Source organism: Anabrus simplex, chromosome 12 (genome assembly GCF_040414725.1).
Source record: "Anabrus simplex isolate iqAnaSimp1 chromosome 12, ASM4041472v1, whole genome shotgun sequence".
Lineage (NCBI taxonomy): Eukaryota > Metazoa > Arthropoda > Insecta > Orthoptera > Tettigoniidae > Anabrus > Anabrus simplex.
This window is the reverse complement of record NC_090276.1, coordinates 21,236,421-21,260,334: the sequence shown is the minus strand read 5'-3', so window position 1 is coordinate 21,260,334 and position 23,914 is coordinate 21,236,421. Positions and strand designations below refer to the sequence as shown.

Genomic DNA, 23,914 nt, shown 5'->3' with positions numbered 1-23,914 from the left:
TCAGAAATGTATTTGAGAAACAAGCTTTATTATTGTTACGTTTTAAAAAAAAGAATTTCATTATATAGGAATGTTTGTATTACCGTAATAGTTGTTCCTAATTTCAATTGCCCGGTGCATGCTGTAGCCTACAATTGCCGGACAAATGCTGGATTAATGGCAGCCTTGTAATTGTACTTGATTCTTAGAAGATATTAAGCACGTTTAGCAAGTGAAACTGTCCAGAAATTCTGAATCCACCCACTTGTGAAGAAAAGAATTCAAGAATTCTTTGTGTGAATTACGTAGTGATATCGGAGCGTGTGAGTTGGGGACCCTGACTATTGAGCGACGCAATTCCCGTTCCCAAGGTTGCCAATGTGATGATTTTGTCACCAGATCTGGTGTTTACAGGAAGTCGCATGGTGACAAAATTTGAATTTGCGTCTTGTCGAAAATACGGTGTTTTCCTTTAAAATCTGGTGACATATTTGGTGATTTTATAATAAAATGTCAATTAAAAAAAAGAACTGCGGTCATAAGACGTGTAACTTAGTAAAATACTATGATATGAAAATGAAAACCTACAGCCTGTTTTCCAGTCATTGACCGGGTCAGGGATGTAGGCCTAATGAATGAACCAGATATAGGCTATTATTACAATTGGGTTGCCACTCATAAAGTGATTTATTAATGACTGATATATGCTATGAAATGATAATGGAGAGTGTTGCTGGAATGAAAGATGCCAGGAAAAACCGGAGTACCAAATTATTGATGTAGCACAACTCTTTTATGCTGACAATATTGCTATTGCGGCAGTAGAAGATCAGTGAACAAATCTGCATCACATCCAGTGGACTGAAGTTAAGGACACTGTGAAATTTTGGGCAGAAGTTGATTTGTACAGGGATTCAACTGGAGAAAACCCTTTCCGCGAACTTGCAAGTTTAGCAATGATGTTCGTACTTCCTCATTCTAATGCGGATGTAGAACAAGTGTTCAGTCAAGTCAATATAACTAAAATTAAACTGAGAAATAGAACGTCAATTCAAACTCTCCATTCGGTCATGTGTGTAAAATTTGGATTGAATAGGGGAGGAAAATTCTGTTAAACATATGATCTACCGAAAGTAGTACTGCAGAAAATACGCACATATAGACTCATACAACTATCCAGGTCAAGTACCGGTACCCTCACCTACAGATCAACCATAAATAATTTGTGTATATAGTTCGCAATTAAATAGACTTATGTTAGGATTACGATAATTGATAAAACGCAGTGAACATTTTATAATATATTTTAGTGTGACTTGTATTAAATTGATCATATGACTATAATATAGGCTAGACCTATCTTCACAAGAGGACACCATTAGAGTTACTAAACTTCAGAGGCAGAACAGCACAACTGAAAGAAGGTAAGTGTAATTTTAATGCCGTATCTTACTAAATCTGGAGAATTTATAGAGTTTTCAAATCCAGATCTGGCGATGTCTGGTATTTTTTCAAATCCATATCTGGTGATAATGCGTATCTAGCAGTTGGCAACCCTGCCCGCTCCTTTGTCCGGAGTCTGGAACAGCACATGGACAGTGTGTCATGGTGTTTATTGATCGTGCGGTTAGCAGTGCTGAAGTATGATTTCCGTCTGAGAAGACTTTTTCGGTCGTTTCTGTTAGGAAATATACGGTAAGTATACTCAGTTACATATTGTTCATGCTGAAATTGTGTGGTCATGTGCTAAGATAGGATTGTGAGTGTAATTCAAAATGTCTGAGGTGCTTCAAGCGAAACCGTAAGCTGTCAAATAGATTAAAGTTTTGCGGTGTGTACTCTTAGTAGTTTAAATGTCAGCTAATTTGAACTGTGTATCGCTGTTCAAAATTAAAAGAGATACTTGTAAAAAGGGATATTGCGAACGTTGCAGGTTGCACTCGACTACCGGTACTATATAATGGATAAACAAAGAGGTATCGTACCGCATTTCACTCAAAGCTCTGTCGTTATCAGAATCCAGTAATGTATTTATTTCTAGCGAGTGTCATCTCATCATACACTGCGAAAATTTGTTTCAGTGGAGTACCGTCATCGTCTCTTTCATATTCTATTATCTTAATATAACCTCACTTATTTCATTGCAGTAGTATTTTTACTTTTGTTGAAAATGCTATAACCAGTTGTTCAACTATCTTTAGATCTGAAAACCTATAAATAAATAAATAGACCGGTCTGTCTGTCATTGGCTGTAAAAAGTCCTACAACCATCGCATAATAGAAACGAGGAAATCAACATAAAACAAGAATTTAAAATGTTCCATTGTTAGACCGTTCGGAACGGTCAGCTGTTGATGGTGATCTATGTTTTCATAGTGATAAAGTATTTATTTGTTTGAGTGATCCAGTTAGTGTAGTGAATATTGTGTGTTCGGTGATTGAAGATGTAACCAAGCTCGGTGATATATTTAAAAGCGTAGTTCTCTTCGTAGATTACGTACGTCAGATTTACTGTTTCACTTTCGGGTTGGGGAAAATAGGACATATTACTTTTTTTTTTCCTGTAGTTTTGTTGGTAGAATACTTATAAAGATAGGTAAGGTCCATGGTGTGGGTTACTGTAGTCACGTCCTAGTTCCTGAACCATGGGCAACAGCTGAGTGGCCTAGTAAGTGGTCCTGAGAGTCAGGATACCAGTTGCTATGGAATGGGAGTGGGCATCTCAGACATATTCTAACTCGTGGTCTTCCTTGTGCTAAGGCGGCTAGGGCTATACAATCCACCGGTGGTCCCCAACCCGTTAGAGGAGCGATCCTCACTTGGACCATGTGTAAGTAGGGTAGCATCTTGCTTCACGAATTTACTGAACTCGGAACATTTTAAGCAAGCCTTGGACCTATGGGAGTAACGGAGTCCCACTCCCATTTGACAGGCGAGAGTCTCCTTGGAAACAACTTGGCGAACAAAATGGAATTCGATGGGGAGCTGTCAATATTAATGGGGCTTATGGAAGAAAGAAAGTAGAACTGGCTGAGTCAGCAAAGAGGATGCATCTGAATGTGCTAGGAGTAAGTGATATTCGGGTAAGGGGGGTAGTGAGGAAGAGATAGGAGATTATAACGTGTACTTGAGGGAAATTATGTTGGTGAAATTATACTTCAGGAAGTGGAAAGGATGGTAAATAAACTCCATTGCCATAAAGCAGCAGGAATAGATGAAATTAAGACCTGAAATGGTGAAGTATAGTGGGAAGGCAGGGATGAAATGGCTTCATAGAATAATATTAGCATGGAGTGTTGGCAAGGTACATTCATATTAGACAAAAGCAGTAATTGCAATTGCACCTATCTATAAGCCAGGGAACAGGAAGGATTGCAACAACTATCGAGGATACCCTGTGTAGTTGTGAGCTCCTTGCCCATATTTCTTGCAGGCTTTGTTTCTTTCCTTTGTAACCATTGTTGTCTCCTTTTATTCTGCTCCCAGTTGGATGTCCCCTCCGCGACCTTGGAGTACTGACACTTTTCCACTTGTCTTACTGACAGGTCCAGTTTCTTCAAAATAATGGGATGGTTCATGCACTGACACTCAAACTGTATGGAATTTTTCACTTAATGCAATGTCATTGACTTTTCTCTGAAGGATTTAAAAAAGAACTGCTTGCACCTTCCTTGTGTGACATCCTCTTCACTTTTTTCTGTGATGTACCTTCAGTAACATCAGAACAAGATGAATCAGATGAGAAGTCTAAGTCTGTGTCCTCCTGGAAATTGTCAAAGTTTAAAATGTTCTGAAGTTTTGCAGGAATAGAAGGTGCAGAACTTGAATATATAAATTAGAGAGAACTACATTACCATCAGATTTGCAACATGTTTGATAGTTTTAAAATAATGAAGTTAGCCATTTGTGATATTGTGCTTCCCATCCTTAGTTCCAAGATGGAACTGATTCATCAGAACTGGTCACGAATCAGTAACCTAAGTCATGAGAATATTCTCTGATAATACAACTTGTAATAATTTTCTGGCTTGAAAGTAATAAGGATGTCAGTTGAACCATGTTTATGTACCAGATTCTTCTCCATTGCTTTCAGTACATTGATCCTTGCCTTGCTCTAATGCTAATAAAGAAAATATAATGCTTTTTAACTAAGGTCACATAACATACACTATGCAATTAAGCTTCTATGGGCTAAGCAGCAAGGCGTTTGATGAGCCAACAAGCAGAACAGCTGAGAAATGACTAAAAGAAATGGACTATCTGACCATCCAGTTGGCAGGAATTTAGTTCAGTACTCACTCAGTGGTGCTTAGTGTAAGAAGTCATTATATACTATTGGACAACTTCACGAACAGCACGAATAAAATGCCCTTAGTCACGGCCAACTAATATACAGCATTTTACACGCACAAAATAGTGCTGAATAGCGCTCGGTGTGGTAAGTAGTGAAGGGTAGGACATACGCAATTTGCACACCCGAAGTCTGGTTGAAGTCAATTTAACACATAATACACAACTCAGTAACTTCATAGCCGTCCACAGTATGACGTAATACACTATACACTCTCAAGCAGATTGCTCTCCGTTCATATCAATTCTTGACTTGGCGAGCTGAGTGGTTCAGGCGGTTGAGGCGCTGGCCTTCTGACCCCAACTTGGCAGGTTCGATCCTGGCTCAATCCGGTGATATTTGAAGGTGCTCAGATACATCAGCCTCGTGTCAGTAGGTTTACTGGCACGTAAAAGAATTCCTGCGGGACTAAATTGACACCTTGGCATCTCCAAAAACTGTAACAGTAGTTAGTGGGACGTAAAGTCAATAACAACATTATTATTATTTCTTAATGCACTTTACACACACACACACACACACACCAAGTACAGGCCAGTCAGCTTGACATGCATTGCTGATAAGCTCTCGGGACACATTATTTCTGAATATATTAGTCACTTTTACCAAATTACCTTCTGGTTTGATAGAAGACGGTTTGGGGTTTAGGAAAAGTTGTTCCTGTGAGACTCAATGTATAAAATTCCAGCAATCAGATATTTTAGATTCAGGAGGCCAAATGGACTGTATCGCTATTGACCTATCCAAGGCTTTTTATAGGGTAGATCATAGAAGACAAAAATAAGGGCTATCGGAGCAGACAAAAGAGTGGGTGAATGGGTGGCTAAATTTTAGAAAATAAAACTCAGAGTAGAGAATTAGAGTTGGTGGAGCATTATCTGATTTTATGTTTTTCAAAGGAGGAAGCTATATTTTCCAGTGGTGATTCAGTTGAATGTAACTTAAAATCTTTTCAGTCTGTCGAACATAACTTCAGTATAAATATTACACTATAACATACCTGTAAAAGAAAACCCACACTATTTGATGCGAAATAAAAGTATACAATACAAAGAAAGAATGAATTTGATGATCTTTTAAGAACAAAACATATATAAAAGCCTAAATTATATGAGTAAAGAATTGGAAGCACACTGCACTGTCATCATCTGTTATTTTACTTTCCTCTTGTCCAGTTCCTGCCAGGTCTGGGTGTTGATGGCACTTCTCCACCGTTGCCTCTCCTTCCACCAATCCTCTTCAGTCACTACTGATCTGCATTTAGGACAGTCACCCAGGTAGCAGATTAATAAGAAGGTGCCCTCAGTTGAGCATAGTACAGAATCCTAGTCCTTACAGTAGTCTGTGATCGACTTCGTTCTTTTTGTGCACTTTAGTATGTGGTATGCGTCACAGTTTTTGCCGCACAGCACACACGCAATCTACGTCTGGTTTGTGAAATCGCTTGTTAACACACGGCTTGTAGTGAAAGCCGTGTACTGAAAGTCTGGCTATTACATGTCTTTGTTTCTGGTTCTCTCTGGTCCAGGACTTCTCCACCATAGTAGGCGAGTTGTAGAATTCCAGCTGTATTTCTTCTCTCTTCTTATTTTGGTTCCTTAGTAGCTCTTGATATGGTCTTGTTGATGGTAGGTGGTGTTGGATTCTGATCTCCTCTATGAAGTAGGTTTCTCCCATCATCTCATATAGAAGTTGTGAAGGGGCTGTCTTCCCTACTCCCATTGCTCTTTTCATGTACATCGCCTTCACCTTTTCAATTTTGGTTAATTCACCTATTTTTAACTTTTGCCAGATGATCTGTATGCCGTAGGTGATGATCGGGGCTATTACACTTCTGAATAGTGCCATCGCCGTGCTGATAGATAGGTTCTTAATGTTCTTTATGTAGTATATTGCCCTGATTGCTGCCGCTATGGCTGCCAGGTGGCAGATTCCCTATCTGTTGTTTTGCTAGTCTTTTCTTAAATGATTGCAAAGAAATTGGAAATTTATTGTAACATCTTCTGTGGTAAATTATACCAATCCCTGACTCCCCTTCCTATAAAGTATTCCAGTCCAGTCTTCTTTTTCTTATACTGTTCTCAACAGCCTCCAACACTTGGTTTGGTATTGTTCCCTCCTCCATCCTCATAACATGTCCAAACCACCTCAATTTATTCTTCTCCATCCTGTCACTCAGTTTTTCTACACGTATCTTTTTTCTGACTTCAACATTTCTTTCTCTATCTCTCCTTGTCTTCCCTACCATAGTCCTCATTAACTTCATTTCACTGCCTGAATTTTACTCTCAGCTCTTGCTGTCAAAGTCCAAGTCTCTGATGCATACATTAATATAGGGGTATAGTGCATCTTACTGGGCGAGTTGGCCGTGCGGTTAGGGGCGCCCGGCTTTGAGCTTTCATCCGGGAAATAGCAGGTTCGAATCCCATTGTCGGCAGCCCTGAAGATGGTTTTCCATGGTTTCTCATTTTTACACCAGGCAAATGCTGGGGCTGTACCTTCATTAAGGCCACGGCCTCTTCCTTCCAACTCCTAGGCCTTTCCTATCCCATCATCGCCATAAGACCTATCTGTGTTGGTGGGGCATAAAGCCACTAACAAAAAATAGTACATCTTGTACATTATCTCTGCATTTTATAGGAACTTTCCTGTTCCACACAAAGTTCCTTACATTCTGGTAGAACATATTTCCTGTTTGTACGCTTCTACTGATCTCCTTGTCCAACCTTGCATTATTTCACTTCCCAAATATTTGAAGGATTCAACAACCTGAAGGTTTTGTCCCCTGGTACTAACGATTCCTTTTCCTTCTCTTTCTGCTTTTATCATCACCACTGTTTTGCACTTCTGTATTGTTGACTCCCCAGATCAGTATGTCATCTGCAAACACATTAAAACATAAGCCCGTTATTTCCAGTATTAGTCCGTCCGGAGTGATTGTCTTTTCTTCGTGGACAAGGCTGCCAACCTCTCTAGTTAAGTACTAAGATGGGACAAGCCCCCAAGATTGGAACCACGGCGTGGCCTTAGGCCTCTAGTTTCGCCTGTGCAAACACCATTGGTCTGCGCTGGTTAGGTCAGGGGTCCACAAGATCATTTGTCTGGATTGATAAGGTAGGGGTGGAGACAAGCAAAGGGGGTCTGTGGACGTAAGCCCCCAGGTTAGAGCCACGAAGCAGCCTTAGGTTTCTAATTTCCCCTGTGCAAACACCGTTGGTCTGCACTGGTTACGGTACAGTTTGGGCGATAGCCATGCATTCTATGCAGTCTAGTGACGGAAAGTTGAATTGCAAATCTTTTTATACTTCAGATTGACGATTAGAACACATTTTATAGGGTCCAGTGGTGGAATTTAACTCTTTTCAATATTTTTTTTTTTTTTTTTAAACAAAGTTGCTAGGCTGAGTGGCTCAGGCGGTTGAGGTGCTGGCCTTCTTACCCCAACTTGGCAGGTTCGATCCTGGCTTACTCTGGCGGTATTTGAAGGTGTTAAAATATGTCAAGCCCCTGTCGGTAGATTTACTGGCACCAAAAGAACTCCTGTGGGGCTAGATTCCAACACCTCATCATCTCCGAAAACCATAAAAGTAGTTAGTGGGACGTAAAACAAATAATATTATTATTATTAAAACACAGGTTTGTTCCACGCTGATAGAAGTGAATCCTGTATTCAGCATTGTTTGTGCTTTTATTCTGCGCAGGTTGGTAATACAATCTTGTTACGATTAACGATGATGATGCCACATGCAAGTTTACGTTGGCCAATAGGAATGCAAGTTCGGCGACTGTATGCATTTTTGTCGTCCTTAATTCTACCATCATTACCGGGTAGTTATTCTACTGCCCAAGTAACAGTATTCATCTACTTCCTTTAAGCATTTCCTAATCTAGTATTTCCTGCATCACCTGGCTTCATTCGACTACAATCCATTACTTTTGTTTTCTATTATTATTATTATTATTATTATTATTATTCCTGTTTGTACGCTTCTGATGATCTCCTTGTCCAACCTTGCATTATTTCACTTCCCAAATATTTGAAGGATTTGGCCATGATTGTTAAGGCGTCAAGTCTATATATTCTGACTCGTGGTTAGTTAGGACGAGTCCCATTTGTCGAAAAAAATTTCACCATCAGAATGTTGGCCGGCAGGGTAGGAGATATAGTTGTATACAATTTCTAATCAATAGATTGCGTCCCAAAATCCTCTCCACGCTGTTCATAAGGAGTGAGGGCATATGTTTGGTTATATAAGTAAATGTACTTCTTGGGGCAGGACGGTGGATTCCAGGACATCACAAAGAACACATCTCTCTTCTAAAAGGATTTCCAAGCAAGATTTCCATAAATTTTAATTCCTATTAATGTTACTAAGGTTGGCAGCCACGGGCTTAAATTTTGCCATGACAGCTGCATAGTGAGGCATACAAGGCATGATGAGGTGTGAGTTAGTTTGTCATTGCTTTCCTCATTGGGCTAGAAAGTGCTATTGCCATTGTTGAGAGAGAGAGAGAGAGAGAGAGAATCCACTAAGGATATCTGCCCTAATACTAAGGAAACCACAAAGGTTTTGCCTATTGATTAATCCATAAGGACAATAAGAAAATACATTTAATTAATTTTAATTGGAATATTTTAAAATGTTGCAGTATTTATTAATTTTTGGGCAGCTACAGATGATTTTGTAGGTACTATTTAGGGTGAATCTCTCAGAATCTCAGTAGACATTTCTTGTAGAACAGTAGTAGGGATGATATAGATGTTGATTCCCATAGGGAATCTGAAATATTTGTCCTGAATGAGCAAATTTATAATACCAATATAAATGGTCCGTTATTGGACATTATAAATTTTCCAGCTAGCTCATTCTTGGTTGCCAGCGTTTCGCCCTCGTGTGCTAGGGTGGGCTCATCTATATCATCTGATGGCCAAGCAGGCATCAATTTTTAGTGATGAGACAAAGTCTCTTAGTGCATTGGCACTGCCGGTGGCTCCAGTTAGCCTACGCAGTGGCCTCCACGGTATGCACTAGCCAGCGTATTGGTAGGTGTGCTAGGTACCAACTGATGAGCCCACCCTAGCACACGAGGGCGAAACGCTGGCAACCAAGAATGAGCTAGCTGGAAAATTTATAATGTCCAATAACGGACCATTTATATTGGTATCAGTAGTAGGGAGTCGAAACCTTTTGAAAATATTCACAGAGAACTTTGAGGTTGTTCCACACACATCAAACAACATACCAATAACTCCCCAGTAATTAATTTTATACTTGTGTCCCAAGTCACTAAAGCAGGGCCTATAGTGCCTCTTCTTTTCTGTATCAATCTCTTTGGACTGCTTTTTATCTCGCTCAAATTATGTGAGAAACACCATGGGTTTGCGTTGCCTATGAGTGGTGCCATTATGTGAGAAACACCATAGGTTTGTGTTACCTGTGAGTAGTACCACTACGTGAGAAATACTGTGGTTCTACTTTACTAGCAATAAGTACCATTATGAGGGGCCGTTAACCTGGATTTTGGACCCACTTAAACAACAAGCATTATCGATTCAAGATTGTGCTTTGGAAGCAGCCCCTTGGTCAGTATACTGTTGTTTTAAGTTAATTTCTGGGAAGGTGGGACATTGCAGGTCAGATCTACTGATTGGTTTAGGTTCATAATCATTGTTCATCGTCCACTTTTTGAATTTTAAATTGTCATATTTCCTACCATTAGGGGCTGATGACCTAGGTGATAGGCCCCTTTAAAAAATAAGCATCATCATCATCATATCTCGCTCGTATCTGTTTGACCTTCCATAACATCCACACACACCAGTCGTATTCCAATTGCCGTTAGCCCCATACTTCAGAAGCTTCCATACTGTTACAGCCATAAATGAAATTGAGATTTCAGTGGGAGCTACATTTTGCTTTGGACTATGCCAAAAGATGTGCAAAATTTACATAATACAGCAAGTCCTAAATATGATTTTTCATTTGCTTCTGATTTCTTTCATACCTTAGCAGTTGGAATTTTTTACATGTGTAGTTTGTTTGTTTTTTCATTTACACTTAAATCAAATCATATAGGCCTACTGTAGATCTAAGTCTTTAAAGAATTAACTGAGAATTAAGCTATCATCATCTTCTTCCTTTTCCAAAACCTCTTCATTCTTTGCGATCTGGCTGCCCTTTCTTCATCAGATGTGACATATTGTTTTCATTGCAAAGTTTTTAGTTTAAATTTTGATTGTTCTTCAGAATCCTTTTCTATTCTCTATCTCCAGTTGATTGCATTGTAATACAAGTCTTCTAAATAATCTTCAACTTCGTTGAACCAGTGTTGGTTTTTTTTTTTTTTTTTTTTTTTTTTTTCAAAAGTAGTTAGTTATTTCACTAACCTGATTTCATCTAATCTAGATATATGATGGAAAAAGTCAATTCTCCTTTTTCTCATTGTGGCTATTATTGTCTTAATTTCCCGGTATACCACTGCATTAGTCAACAATCTCCATTGTCCATCTACCTAGTGCTTTTTATTAAGGATTGTTCTGATAATCCTATCAACCTTCTGCGGTCTATCCATTGTTGATATGGTGTTAAATTTAAATAGACTTTCACTAGCGTAAGTCGTTTCAGGCTTAATGACAGAATAGTAATGTTGAAATTTGGTATTCATCAAAGGAGATTTCTTCTTGTATGTTGGCCCGGAAATTCGTTTTATTTGTAATTTAAATGTTCCACCTTCTGTTGTTCTCTCATTTGAGTGCCAGGTTATAATTTCACCAAGATTATTTTTTTGTTCAACCCTTGTCCCGTTTCTGTACGGGGTCAGGTATGAGGGGAGATGAATCTGTCATGGTGGGTTTTTATGACTGGATGCCCTTCCTGACGTTGACCTCATCGGAGGGGTTAATGAGATAAAATTAATGACATGATATATGATAGTAAGAAGGGAGAGGGTGAAATCTGGTGCTGGTATATAGCCTACTCCTGTCGAATAGCACCAAGGGGTCTGCTCAAGGCTTAACATCCCCATCCAATGGGTGAATCACCATCAACAGCATCATATCCCCTTAATCCAAGTTTGGATTTAATACAGGCTTTTGGCACCCAATCTAGTGATTTTTTCCGACCAACGGGACTCGAACCAGCTAACCATGGTGTCATACCATTTAGACTTCAACGCCTTAATGATCATGACCACTATAGGGCCTAATCATTTCACCAAGATACTTAAATTTATTTACAGTATTAATTTGCTCGGTATTGTTTAGTGGAATAGCTGGTGCTTCAGCTTTGACGTGTGACATTATATATACACTGACTGACAGAGCAAATGCAACACCAAGAAGGAGTGGTTCGAAAGGGATGAAAGTTGGGGAAAAAACAGAGACGGCACGGACGAATAATTGATGTTTATTTCAAACCGATATGCAGGTTACATAATGCGCACGGCATCGACTCAGTAGGATGTAGGACCACCGCGAGCGGCGATGCACGCAGAAACACGTCGAGGTACAGAGTCAATAAGAGTGCGGATGGTGTCCTGAGGGATGGTTCTCCATTCTCTGTCAACCATTTGCCACAGTTGGTCGTCCGTACGAGGCTGGGGCAGAGTTTGCAAACGGCGTCCAATGAGATCCCACACGTGTTCGATTGGTGAGAGATCCGGAGAGTACGCTGGCCACGGAAGCATCTGTACACCTCGTAGAGCCTGTTGGGAGATGCGAGCAGTGTGTGGGCGGGCATTATCCTGCTGAAACAGAGCATTGGGCAGCCCATGAAGGTACGGGAGTGCCACCGGCCGCAGCACATGCTGCACGTAGCGGTGGGCATTTAACGTGCCTTGAATACGCACTAGAGGTGACGTGGAATCATACGCAATAGCGCCCCAAACCATGATGCCGCGTTGTCTAGCGGTAGGGCGCTCCACAGTTACTGCCGGATTTGACCTTTCTCCACGCCGACGCCACACTCGTCTGCGGTGACTATCACTGACAGAACAGAAGCGTGACTCATCGGAGAACACGACGTTCCGCCATTCCCTCATCCAAGTCGCTCTAGCCCGGCACCATGCCAGGTGTGCACGTCTATGCTGTGGAGTCAATGGTAGTCTTCTGAGCGGACGCCGGGAGTGCAGGCCTCCTTCAACCAATCGACGGGAAATTGTTCTGGTCGATATTGGAACAGCCAGGGTGTCTTGCACATGCTGAAGAATGGCGGTTGGCGTGGCGTGCGGGGCTGCCACCGCTTGGCGACGGATGCGCCGATCCTCGCGTGCTGACGTCACTCGGGCTGCGCCTGGACCCCTCGCACGTGCCACATGTCCCTGCGCCAACCATCTTCGCCACAGGCGCTGCACCGTGGACACATCCCTATGGGTATCGGTTGCGATTTGACGAAGCGACCAACCTGCCCTTCTCAGCCCGATCACCATACCCCTCATAAAGTCGTCTGTCTGCTGGAAATGCCTCCGTTGACGGCGGCCTGGCATTCTTAGCTATACACGTGTCCTGTGGCACACGACAACACGTTCTACAATGACTTTCGGCTGAGAAATCACGGTACGAAGTGGGACATTCGCCAACGCCGTGTCCCATTTATCGTTCGCTACGTGCGCAGCACAGCGGCGCATTTCACATCATGAGCATACCTCAGTGACGTCAGTCTACCCTGCAATTGGCATAAAGTTCTGACCACTCCTTCTCGGTGTTGCATTTGCTCTGTCAGTCAGTGTATATATATATATATATATATATATATATTCCCCAAATGAAATTTGTAATCCAACTTTTGTCTGTATTTTTTTGAGTTGTTCTGTTTGAAATTTGTTTTGTCCTGTATTATTTGCAAGTAGTGCAAGATCATCTGCAGACGTGTGGTTTATATTTTAATGTTTCTCCTTTTTCTCCCCAGATTATTCACCATGGAAGAGAAGGTTGAAAAGAAGATATTCGAATCTAATGGATTCAGTCAGGAGCTGCTAAAATTAATGGAATGTTGTGTTTGCTACAAGCCTATGGCACCTCCTATTTTACAGTGCACCAACGGTCATAGCATATGCAGCGAATGCAAAGCAAAGGTTAAGAAATGCCCCATCTGTAATGCTTCAAGCCTGGGGATAAGAAACCTTCTTGCGGAGAGTCTAGCCTCTAAGCTACCCTACCCTTGTAACAATGCCGATGTTGGTTGTAATGTGATGGTGATGGGAAGCGAATTGAAAGAGCATGGTCGTAAATGTCCATACAGAATGTATTGCTGTCCAGTTTACTGCGATTGTGAGTGGAAAGGTCGCATTTCGGAAATTTTAAGCCACGTCAAAGATGAACATGACGATTGTTGGTCTTGTGAGAGCGTGAACAAGTTAAAGTTTACTTTCAGTGAAGAATCAGAAATGAGCAATACAACACTCTTGATCTCAGTGTGGGGTGAACTTTTTGTTTTTAACAGAGAGGTAATTGAAGGAACTTCAGACAATTACTTCTTCGTCGAATATTTGGGAGAAGAAGAGAAGAGACTCCAGTATAAGATCCATTTTCAGTTTAAATCTGGGGATCAGAATCATTCTTTACATTTTTCTACTGTCCCTTTCTGTGATTCATACAATGAAATGAGTATAGAACCTTCGGAGAAGTGTTTGGTAATGAATAAAGGATTATGTTCGTTGCTTGTTAATGGTAAAGGAGAGATTTTATACAAATTAATTATAGTTCGTGCTGATGGCACTGGTAGTGATGATGAGTATGTCGATGATGGCGCGTAGCGTGTAAGAAAAGGCAGATCATCTTGTTGCATTGTTTGATTAGAGTTTAGTGTTCTTTAGAGTATGTATTTTTTGTTACGTGAATTTCCCTTTGATATTGGTGCTTACTTTTTAAGGCATATTTGAAGAAAGTAAATTCCTATTTGGTCTTAACATTTTAGGAAAGTAAAGTTTCTCATAGTTTTAATGTTCCCAGTGAAATGTTAGTCCCTAACGTTTAATCATGTACAGTGTCTCTCATAATCTAAGACCCAGCACACAATGTTGCTACTGTGCGCTGCGGCAGCTGCCTCAGCCAAACTTACGTCGCGCTGGGCTGCCCTGCTTTAAGCGTGTATGCAATCTTCTATGAAGTCCTACCTGATAAAAGATGCTGGAAGTGTCATTCTTCCTGGGTTATACAGGCATTGTATCTGGTAACCACATTCTGGCTGACATGAGTGTGTTCTGCAACTGTAATGTTTTCTTTCAGTTCCTCCAATGTGTGAGGATTTGTTAGGTACGGTATACTTTTTCTTTCAGTTTACCCCACAAGTAAAAATCTCACACTGTTAGATCTGGAGAACGAGGGGGAAATAGACCAGCACTGATCGCTCTGTCTGCAAACACTTCCAAGATTGCAAGAAGGTAATCTTCTGCTGTATGAGCTGAATCTTGTTGAAACCAGTCACGCGATTTTTCTTCTTCCATTAACTGAAGGAAGAACGGTGTCAAAATGTAATCTTGGTACCTTTCTGCATTTACTGTTGTCTCGAAAAAAATAGGCCCAATTATTCGTCTTGCACCAACAGCACACCAATCTTTCAATCATAATGAGGGACTTCATAAACACAATTATGATTTTCTGCACACTAATAATGAGAGGTATGACTGTTGACGCAACCATTAATATGAAACCAGAACTTTTACGTACGAAAATACAGTGTTGCATGACAACTGTCTCACCATTAACAGCTGGGATTCAGACAGGCGACTCAAGCTTACCAGGTCAAACACGTGCAGGCTGCTTGCACGGTCAAGAACTATGCACGCGCCTCCCATATTGTAGCTTATGGTTTGGAGAGTAAATTCGCCACTTCAGTGATTTTAGTTTATATGAGAGACTCTGGGTAGGAGCCTGAAAAGAAATATGTTCTCGGATAAGCACAACGGCAAGTCGGTTTGGAAAGAGGGAGCAACAGAACGAGGAGATGAGGACATCTTCATACATTGTCTTCTTTAAGTGGGTTGATTCTCACCTCATCGATCTCGCATATTTCTTCTCAGCCCCCGACAAACTCAGTTTCTGCTTCCCATCTTCGTCAGGAGGGTGAACATTAACACGCATTGAAGGGTCATCTTGACAGATGTTGGAAGAGTGGGATAAAAGCAACACTTGATAAACACAAGAAAAGCTGAATACAGGTGGTATAAGACTATAAACACAGAACAAACACAAAAATAAAGCATGAACTCAATGAGTCTATATGTGATTAAAAGAATCAAATTATACAGTTAGTTTTTCTCATCAGTTAGCTAGCAGGCGTGCCCAGTTTATTTGCCTCCTGTTAACTCATCCCTCCCTGTTCCACGGCTTAGCAACAAGAGCAACACTACACTCACTTTATCCATGCGTGACAAGAAATAACAGTTAAAATTAAAAAATTAGGAATTAAGAAAATAAACTCGTACTTTATGACAGGAGATGTTGGAAATGTTCTCCTCTTCTCCTCTTGCATCCACACATTTCTGGCACAGTCTTAGGAAACTCCGATTGACATGCATTAGTTCGTCTTCCGTAATTAAGGCTATGTCAATTGTAACATTTTTCATAGCCCGCCATGCTGAGCTCTTCAAAACCCTAGCTTCTTGTCCAAGTCGGGTTAGGGATTTTGTAGGTGTATGTTCTAATCTTTCTGCGATTTCATTTGCTTTTTCCTCGTTATGTACATGTTTTTTAACACTTCGCTTCTTATCGAGTAAAGAACCAGTTCCTCTCAATTTGTTTGAGTTTCCTCACAGTCTTTCTATATGGAAGGCATACAGCTGGAAATCGCCTAACGACTTTCCTGCAAGACTCTGTTTTCTCATAATTGTCGTACATAAATACCCTTTCCTCTACCGTGTACACATGTGTAGGCATTATGAGAATTATATCCTGAAGTGACACTAAACAATTCGAGAACAGCTGGAGTGACAGATCGGCACTTAATACACGTTCTAAGGACGGACCTGAAGTGCGGGTATTCCCGTACTGTCGCCGTGCCATGTAACGAGAAGTTATGAGTCAACTGGAGGCAGATAAGCTGGGCGCAAGGCCGGCCAACCGATGAGTGAAACTCGCTTTAGATAGGATATGCATTGTACCGGGAACAATAAAGCATGAGGTTTATCAAAGGGGTTTCGGGTTCTTATGGAGCGGTACAGAGAGGGTATGCGAAATGATAGTGTATTATTCTTTAATATTTATTCTTTCATTGAACTCAAAAGGTAGATTCCTTATCATTTTCTTTGATTACAATTTGCATACAGAAACTGGCTAACTTTAGTTGAAGCTATTGAAAGTAAAGCATTTATCCTGCACATAGGCTTGTCAAAAAGATGAATTTTTCTCTGTCTTTAGATTTATACTTGAATGAAAATAAATTATATATTAAAGTAACAAACTCTTCTGGTATCGTCTCTTTTGAGCATAAGTTCATTTAGTGAACGGAAATAAATAAAATATTTTACCACTCATAACGTAAATTATGTTTTTAAGTTTTTAGTAGTCAAGACGCAAATTTATGCTTTAGTTTACCTAAATTTAACACTGAGATTTGCAAAATTATGAAAGTGAAAAATAAAGTGTGTCTTGTAAAGTTCAATCTTGATCTTTAAAATAATTGCGATAGACCCAAATGATTCTAGTTCATAATGTTCATTGAGCTACCCATTCCAAAAATCACAGATTTTACTGTTCCACTAATGAAAAGTTGGTGGAACTGCAAACTTTGTAAAGCACTTATATCACCTGTATTACTGGAACACTGGACCGGATTGAAAAACATGTAGTTCAGTGAACCAAACGTTGAGCTCCCTGTTGTCGGATGTCGTGATGTCCGCCGTGGTATCACGTTTGAATCCCTCGTCGAACCACGATCTTCTTTTCCCTCGTTGACAGGTGTAGATAAGCGTAATAGGCACTTGTCAGGATTTATCGTATTCAAAATATACTGGTAGAACACGAAAATGTCCAACTGACTTAACTTCGGGAGTGCCCTATTTTAATATAACACAGTTCTAATAAAGTGCACACGGATGGAGTATCTTATCACTGGTAGTAGATTTCAAGATTTTTGCACTAGAAATCATAGTCTGTAATGCACCTAGGTCTATCTTCTGTAATCAGTATCACTCAGATCTCACAGTCTATTTCTAGTACAGTTTAATTGTTCCTAACTTATGTCACTCAAAAATTGTAGTGTATTAAAAGCATAATTCACTAAGAATAAATAGGAATGTCCTTACTTCAAATCAAATTTAAGAGTAGTGTCACTTGGAATAGAGTTTGTTAATGAAATTATATTCCACTAATGTCGTTGCAAAAATCAAATTTCACTTCACGTAATTTTTTTAGTGTCTATACGCGATGATAGAGTCTATTCATGAAGAATGTTTGTAAGTCTCGTAATATTTAAGAGTAATAACCCTTGAAAATGTCTTTTCATCACTACAATGGTCTATAAAATTCAGAGTTCGAATGTGGAAGAAAAAAAGAGAATGTAATTCAGTATTGCACACTTGCCATGAATGTGTTACCATTCCACAATTTTTAAACGTACACATCAAAGTACGGTTATTTACAGTCTATTTTAGTGAGCTGTGAGCTAAACGGTCTATAATATCCTGAGAAGTGCTCTTAATTCACACGCAATAATTAGTATTGAAAAGCTTCAAGTAATTTCTTGTCACTGACATTTTAAACTGTAGTTAGAAACATGAAATTGGTAACTATCACCATCATAAATCACTGTGTTGTCGAGAAGTTTCTACGTGTTATAGCACTCACCAAATTTACAAGTCAGTACGCGATCAAACATTTTTTAAGTGTCACATCATTCACAGAATTCACAAGTCTGTTTCGACGATCCTTCGCGTACCGTACTAAGTTCGAATATTAAATTAAATAAGTTTCATAATGATAGATCCGTGTTGAACTGTGATTACAATAGAGTAAATTAATGTATTATTTGGGTCCACCTTTTCAATAAAAAATGTAAATAGTTTAAATTACATAAATGATTAGGGACTAGTTTCGACCTAGTACTAGGTCATCGTCAGCCCAAAGCAAAATTAAAACACAAAATATCGAAGAAATTAAACAACGTAAAGACACGTACGGTTTCGTAAAAGTACATACCATGCGAGATATTGTGCAGCACTATGTTAAAAAATAACTCTCTGAAAGAGATTCATAATAAGTCCAGTGCACATTAAAAAGATGTTATAGAAAGGAATCATTGAGTTGCTGGAATATGCTGGCTCCTTTAAGATGCACTTCGGCTCAGTGGTTCTTCAATTGGATACCTGCATCTTAAAGGAGCCAGCATATTCCAGCAACTCAAGGATTCCTTTCTATAACATCTTTTTAATATGCACTGGACTTATTATGAATCTCTTTCAGAGAGTTATTTTTTAACGTAGTGCTGCACAATATCTCACATGGTATGTACTTTTACGAAACCGTACATGTCTTTACATTGTTTAATTTCTTCGATATTTTGTGTTTTAATTTTGCTTTAGGCTGACGATGACCTAGTACTAGGTCGAAACTAGTCTCTAATCATTTATGTAATTTAAACTATTTACATTTTGTATCGAAAAGGTGGACCCAAATAATACATTAATTTACTGTATTGTAAGTTCGAATACCAAGTATAGATGCATTCTCACCAGCCTGCATTCACTACAGCTGTGAGTGTTAAGCTGAAATTACTCTGACCTTGTTAACATGGCTCTCCTTTTATATCCTCGAGCCGGGCGATCGCCTGAGCCTCATGCAAAATTGCATTTGTTTCTCCTCGAATATCTCCCAATTCCACAGGTCGATTTTCACCAAATTTGCATATATTTGCGTTTAAACCAAGGGCTACAAGGTGGTGTCGTTTTTAAATCAAAATTCCAATAGGTTGGGATTTTAGAAAATGACCTGGAAACTTCCAGATTGTCACGCCTTGTCCATGCGCTGTTGCATCATCGGTGATGTGGACTGCAAGCTGAGTGCCGGGCCATGCCGTTGAGAACCTAAATTCTGGCCGTCCCGTTACAAATCTCTGACTTTAAAATTTCATGTTCCAGGTGACCAACAGTTCCTGGTACAATATATATATCTTGATTTGTTTGTTTCTTTCCATTACTTGTACTAGAATAAACACAATGACAGGTCAGTGTGTGAACAGGTAGCAATGGAAAGGGGGAGATAAGAATAAACATGATAAAACAAAGGGTTTAAGGACAATCTTTTCATATTGTCAACTTTGCATGTATGGAGTCTTTCCTCAACAGTTCCAGGTCTACTTCCCATTTTTTCCTCAGCTCCTTACATGCCCATTTATGTTTCTCAGCTTAATGCCTCAATGACGGGGAACGTTTTGAGTGCCGCTTTACTCAGCGGGTGGAGGTGATTCGGACATATGAAACAAGAATATGCAGCGATCTCTTTAAAAATACCCTGTTGCAACTGTTTAGCTTAAATTAGTTTCAAACATTTACAGTAAAGACTAAAAAGAATATACAGAAATATGTATATTAAAAGTCAACTTAGTTAATTAGAAACAAAATTAGCAATTATTTTAATGTTGAAAACATTTCTTAGCAGACTAAATAGGGGTCCCCATACTATCATCATCATCATCATCATTTCCCAACTCCAGTTTCCCGGGTGTGGTGTACAAGTGCTCGCCATCTCCTTCTGTCTTCATACATCTTCTGATCCAGTACATCCTCCCATTTGTATCCTCTCTCCTCCACATCTGATCTTGCAGTCTCTATTCAACGTTTTCTTGGTCTTCCCTGTGGTCTTCTTCCTACGAGATTAAGGTCAAAATATTTTCTGGCAGCTCTTTCCCTGTTCATTCTCCCCATGCTATGAAAAACATAAAATTAAGCAATTTCCTCAATTGTGCCGAAAATTGTAGGGCTAACAGGCGCAGAAAGGTTTCAAATTGTGAGTCTTAGATAGCTCTATCAAACTTTTTAAAAAAATCAAATTTCGAAAATCACTTCCAGGCTAAATGCAGTTCTAGAAAAACAGCGTAAAATTTCTTGTTTCTTTACTCATTTTCTTTTTGAGTCAAATCCTAGCCAAATTAACTTATTTATATAATTCTTTCTGTAATGTGTTCCTTGGCTCAATACCCTCAAGCGTTTTTTGAAAATGTCTACACCGAAGGTAGTTATAAGGGCTTAAGTGAAACTCTGCATTGACTCACGTTAGCGCTCGTAGTGGTGCTTACGTGAAACAATGCGTTGACTCACATTAACACTCGTAGTGGTAGAAAAAAGGCAAACTGCTAATCTAATCAACAGATAACAATGATTAAGAAAAGGATTGTAATTTTTAGGAATATATTGTCATACTTTATTATATTTTATTTACCTAAAATTCATAGCTCATATCTGTAGGAGTTTTTCAACGTTGAATTGCTTGCCTGTGGCTTTTTTCTTTATTCGCTTCACATTTTGTACGGTACGGAATGACAGTGACGGTCTTGTATTTGCATGGGTTGTTTCATAATGCAACCAAAACTTGGGTAATCGTTGCCTCGGGAAATTTAAGCAGAAAAACGGGGAACAATAGTTAAAAAATTCATTAAGCTCAAATCTTAGATTAATGGGATGATTAGTTTGTGAGAAAGAGGGCATGTACATTGGCGTGTTTTGTCGTCCGTTACTTGGTCGCGCGCAACATGTTCTCTCATTCCGTATGTTATGTGTCCACTCTTGCTTTCCTCAGTTAAGTCTGGTGTAGTACTGTTATAGTCTCATTTATTTAAACTTAATTACTTCTCTTTCATTCAAACTGCAGCATGCCATGCTTCTGCACCACGCGATATCATATTTCAAAGTGACAGCGAGTCGACTAATTATGAGTCGTAAGAGGTTTCAATGCGTTGAAAAAATTATAGAAATCCTCACCAGATGATATCAATATGCAGATCAATGGAAAGATGGTGATTTATACTGTCAATCTACATAACGAAGCGTTGTGCAGGGATACACATATCCGCTAGAATACAGCAGAAATTTAAGTATGCTCTCAAGGGGAAAGAGGTTGGCAACATGTTAATAAAGGTCTGTACAATGTACAGAGGTCAGCATCGGGAGGTTAATTTAGAGCTTCTCTCGCTCCCTCTTCCAACACTGACCTGTGTTCATGTTTGTCCTAATAAAAGAGTCTGTCTTTCCGTGTATGACTTTGACACTATCTTATACCTTTACCATACGTGCCAACTCCCCCAATTTTAATGGGAGGTGCCCTATTTGTGATCCTTCCTCCCTCACTCCTGATCACAGAGACTTGTCACCCAATTTTAAGAACAGATTTAGTATTCCTGTATTGTTTGAAAACCCCAGGTTTTTCTTTGTTCTTTAAGTAGCTGGAGAGAATTGATGTTCAGTGGGCACTGATAAAGCAGATGCAATCAGCTGGTGGTGTTCTTAAATATGACAGAATCTCTAACGTAATGCTTTCTATTTTATCATTTCCACAGAGCAATGCCAACTGTGAGACTATTTTTAGCATATTTACAGTCCAGATCAAAGCTTCCCGAAAAAGAATTCTGGAAAAGAATTGAGACTTTAAAACCCGTTCAACAAGGCCATTGCTTTGAGCATTAATTTAGTTCAGAAATTTATGAAAAGATCTAAGGCAGTTACTACCATGAAGAGGCATGTGTTCCTAAGCTCAGGTACATGCAGTATTTCAGTACTTACAAAATACTTGCAATATTTTAGCATTTGTAAATAAATTAATAAGAGAAATTACATGACAGTATAAAGAGTTAAATATTTTTCAAAGTTACGTCATCAATGATGTCATAACATGCTGCAAAAAATCTGAGTTTATAGTTTTGAAAGTTAGGAAGTCTGCTTTTATAATGTTGGGTTCCTTTTATCCTGCATTTATCCTATGCCCCTTGTACCTTGTCTCAACCCCATTTGACCGTGGGTGAAACTGCAAGTTAGAGGGTTGGTTGGTTCGTTCCTTTTGTAGTTTGAAATGCCTTGTATCACTGTGGGGAATTATTGGGTGGTATTTTCCTTACGCCCTGCATATGACTTGATTCGTCATTTACTTGTTCCTTTCCAATACTGAAGTAGATTTTGGATTTCAACCGTACAGGAATTTTAGATCTCCCAAGACCCCACTCACCTGCCGATATATTTCCTAGGCCAGGTTTTCACATTCACATTTCTCTGAACACATACAACTGTCTGTTATGTACAAGCTTAAGTACTTGAAACCAAATACCTTGCTGAGTTGTTGCCCATCGACAGATATTGTGCCATGTGTTTGTTCACCACTCTGTAAATATTCAGTCTTGGTAATGTTAAGTTTTGTTCCTTATCTACTAGGCCGGTCTTTCCAGGTTTGTATTTCCTGTCCTGTGCCTCAGAAGTGTTTTGCTTGACTGCATGACATCATCAGTGTACAGAAGATTCCAAGGATTTTGGGGTTGAATGACTACTATTACTGTTTTCATTCCTCCCCTGAATGGAGGACCAGCTTCATAGACGGTGACACTGTCTCTCAGGCCAGGAGGTTTGTTACAATGAAGGAGATGCTCGGAGAAGGTAAGGGGGTTGGCGTTCGTGACCTATACTAGGAACTGTCGCAGCATAAGCCTTAGTGCAGGAGAATGGAAAACCATTCTCAGGACAGCCAATTGTAGGGACCAGCCCCTCTCTGCCTCCCGAATACAGAGGCTTAGGTGTCATGGCCATCCTTCCTCTGCTCATTCGGTCAGTCGGAGTGCAGAGCTGTCGGAACACGGTCCAACCGTGGCCACTTGTAGGCCGAAATGTACTCTGCTAATATTGACCTTTGAATAAAGAGAAAAGTAACAAGGCAGTCTATAAACCAGATGGTAACATTATTTTAAATGAAAAAGGGACTGAAAATTGTGAAAGAGCCCTTGTGACATGAAACATATTTTGGATGGTTTTATTATTGTAGCACACAAATTCCATGTGCAGTACAGAAGAGGGTAGGTTCCAAGAAGTCAAGCAGGTCAGGGTATGTAGCAATTCGTGATACTCAGAATGGACATAGGCTGAAACAGTGTGGTATCCGAGCGATGAGCAGCAGAGAAAGGGGTGCCCGTCTAGGTACTCTGGTATGGTGAGGCTAATTGGACCAATGTGGATGAGAACTGCCCAAGACATAAGAAGCAGGGGGAGGTCTGTCTCTGTCCCAAAAGGGGATTGAACAGCCTTTGATGGTGATGACGATCTTTAACACATTGAACATTATATTTGTTACATGTTTACTGCTGCGTACTGAGGATTTTAGGTATATTTTGAGGCTTCTAATTTCCATAATTATGTTTTAACTACAGTACATGAATTATTCTTTTTATGTTCAAAACTATGATACTCTGTCTCAACATCGGACTGACTTTTTCATTTCTGGGAAAAAAAAGTATATGAAAAGGGGCCAAAATATTTATCACGTTTTCACCGTATTACATTTTTAAATTTATTTCAAATCATGTATGTAATTAAATTTCTTTCACATTCAGTTCAATCTATCTAAAGCAAAATGTGATTGGTAAAGGTAAATCTATTTTTACAGTCTGGCATAAGAAA

The 23,914-nt window shown here is 39.6% G+C and overlaps 2 protein-coding genes across 2 annotated transcripts in view; both read left to right on the top strand.

Annotated features, from left to right (window-relative positions):
• LOC136884107 (A-type potassium channel modulatory protein KCNIP2-like) overlaps window positions 1-23,914 on the top strand; it is a 195,869-nt gene that overhangs the window by 134,920 nt on the left and 37,035 nt on the right. The gene's annotated exons all lie outside the window — the stretch shown is intronic.
• Window positions 1,565-14,870, top strand: LOC136884231 (probable E3 ubiquitin-protein ligase sinah). The gene is made up of 2 exons (XM_067156290.2): window positions 1,565-1,674; window positions 13,237-14,870. The coding sequence occupies exons 1-2, from the start codon at window positions 1,571-1,573 to the stop codon at window positions 14,081-14,083; spliced, it is 951 nt and encodes a 316-aa protein (XP_067012391.1). The 5' UTR covers window positions 1,565-1,570; the 3' UTR covers window positions 14,084-14,870.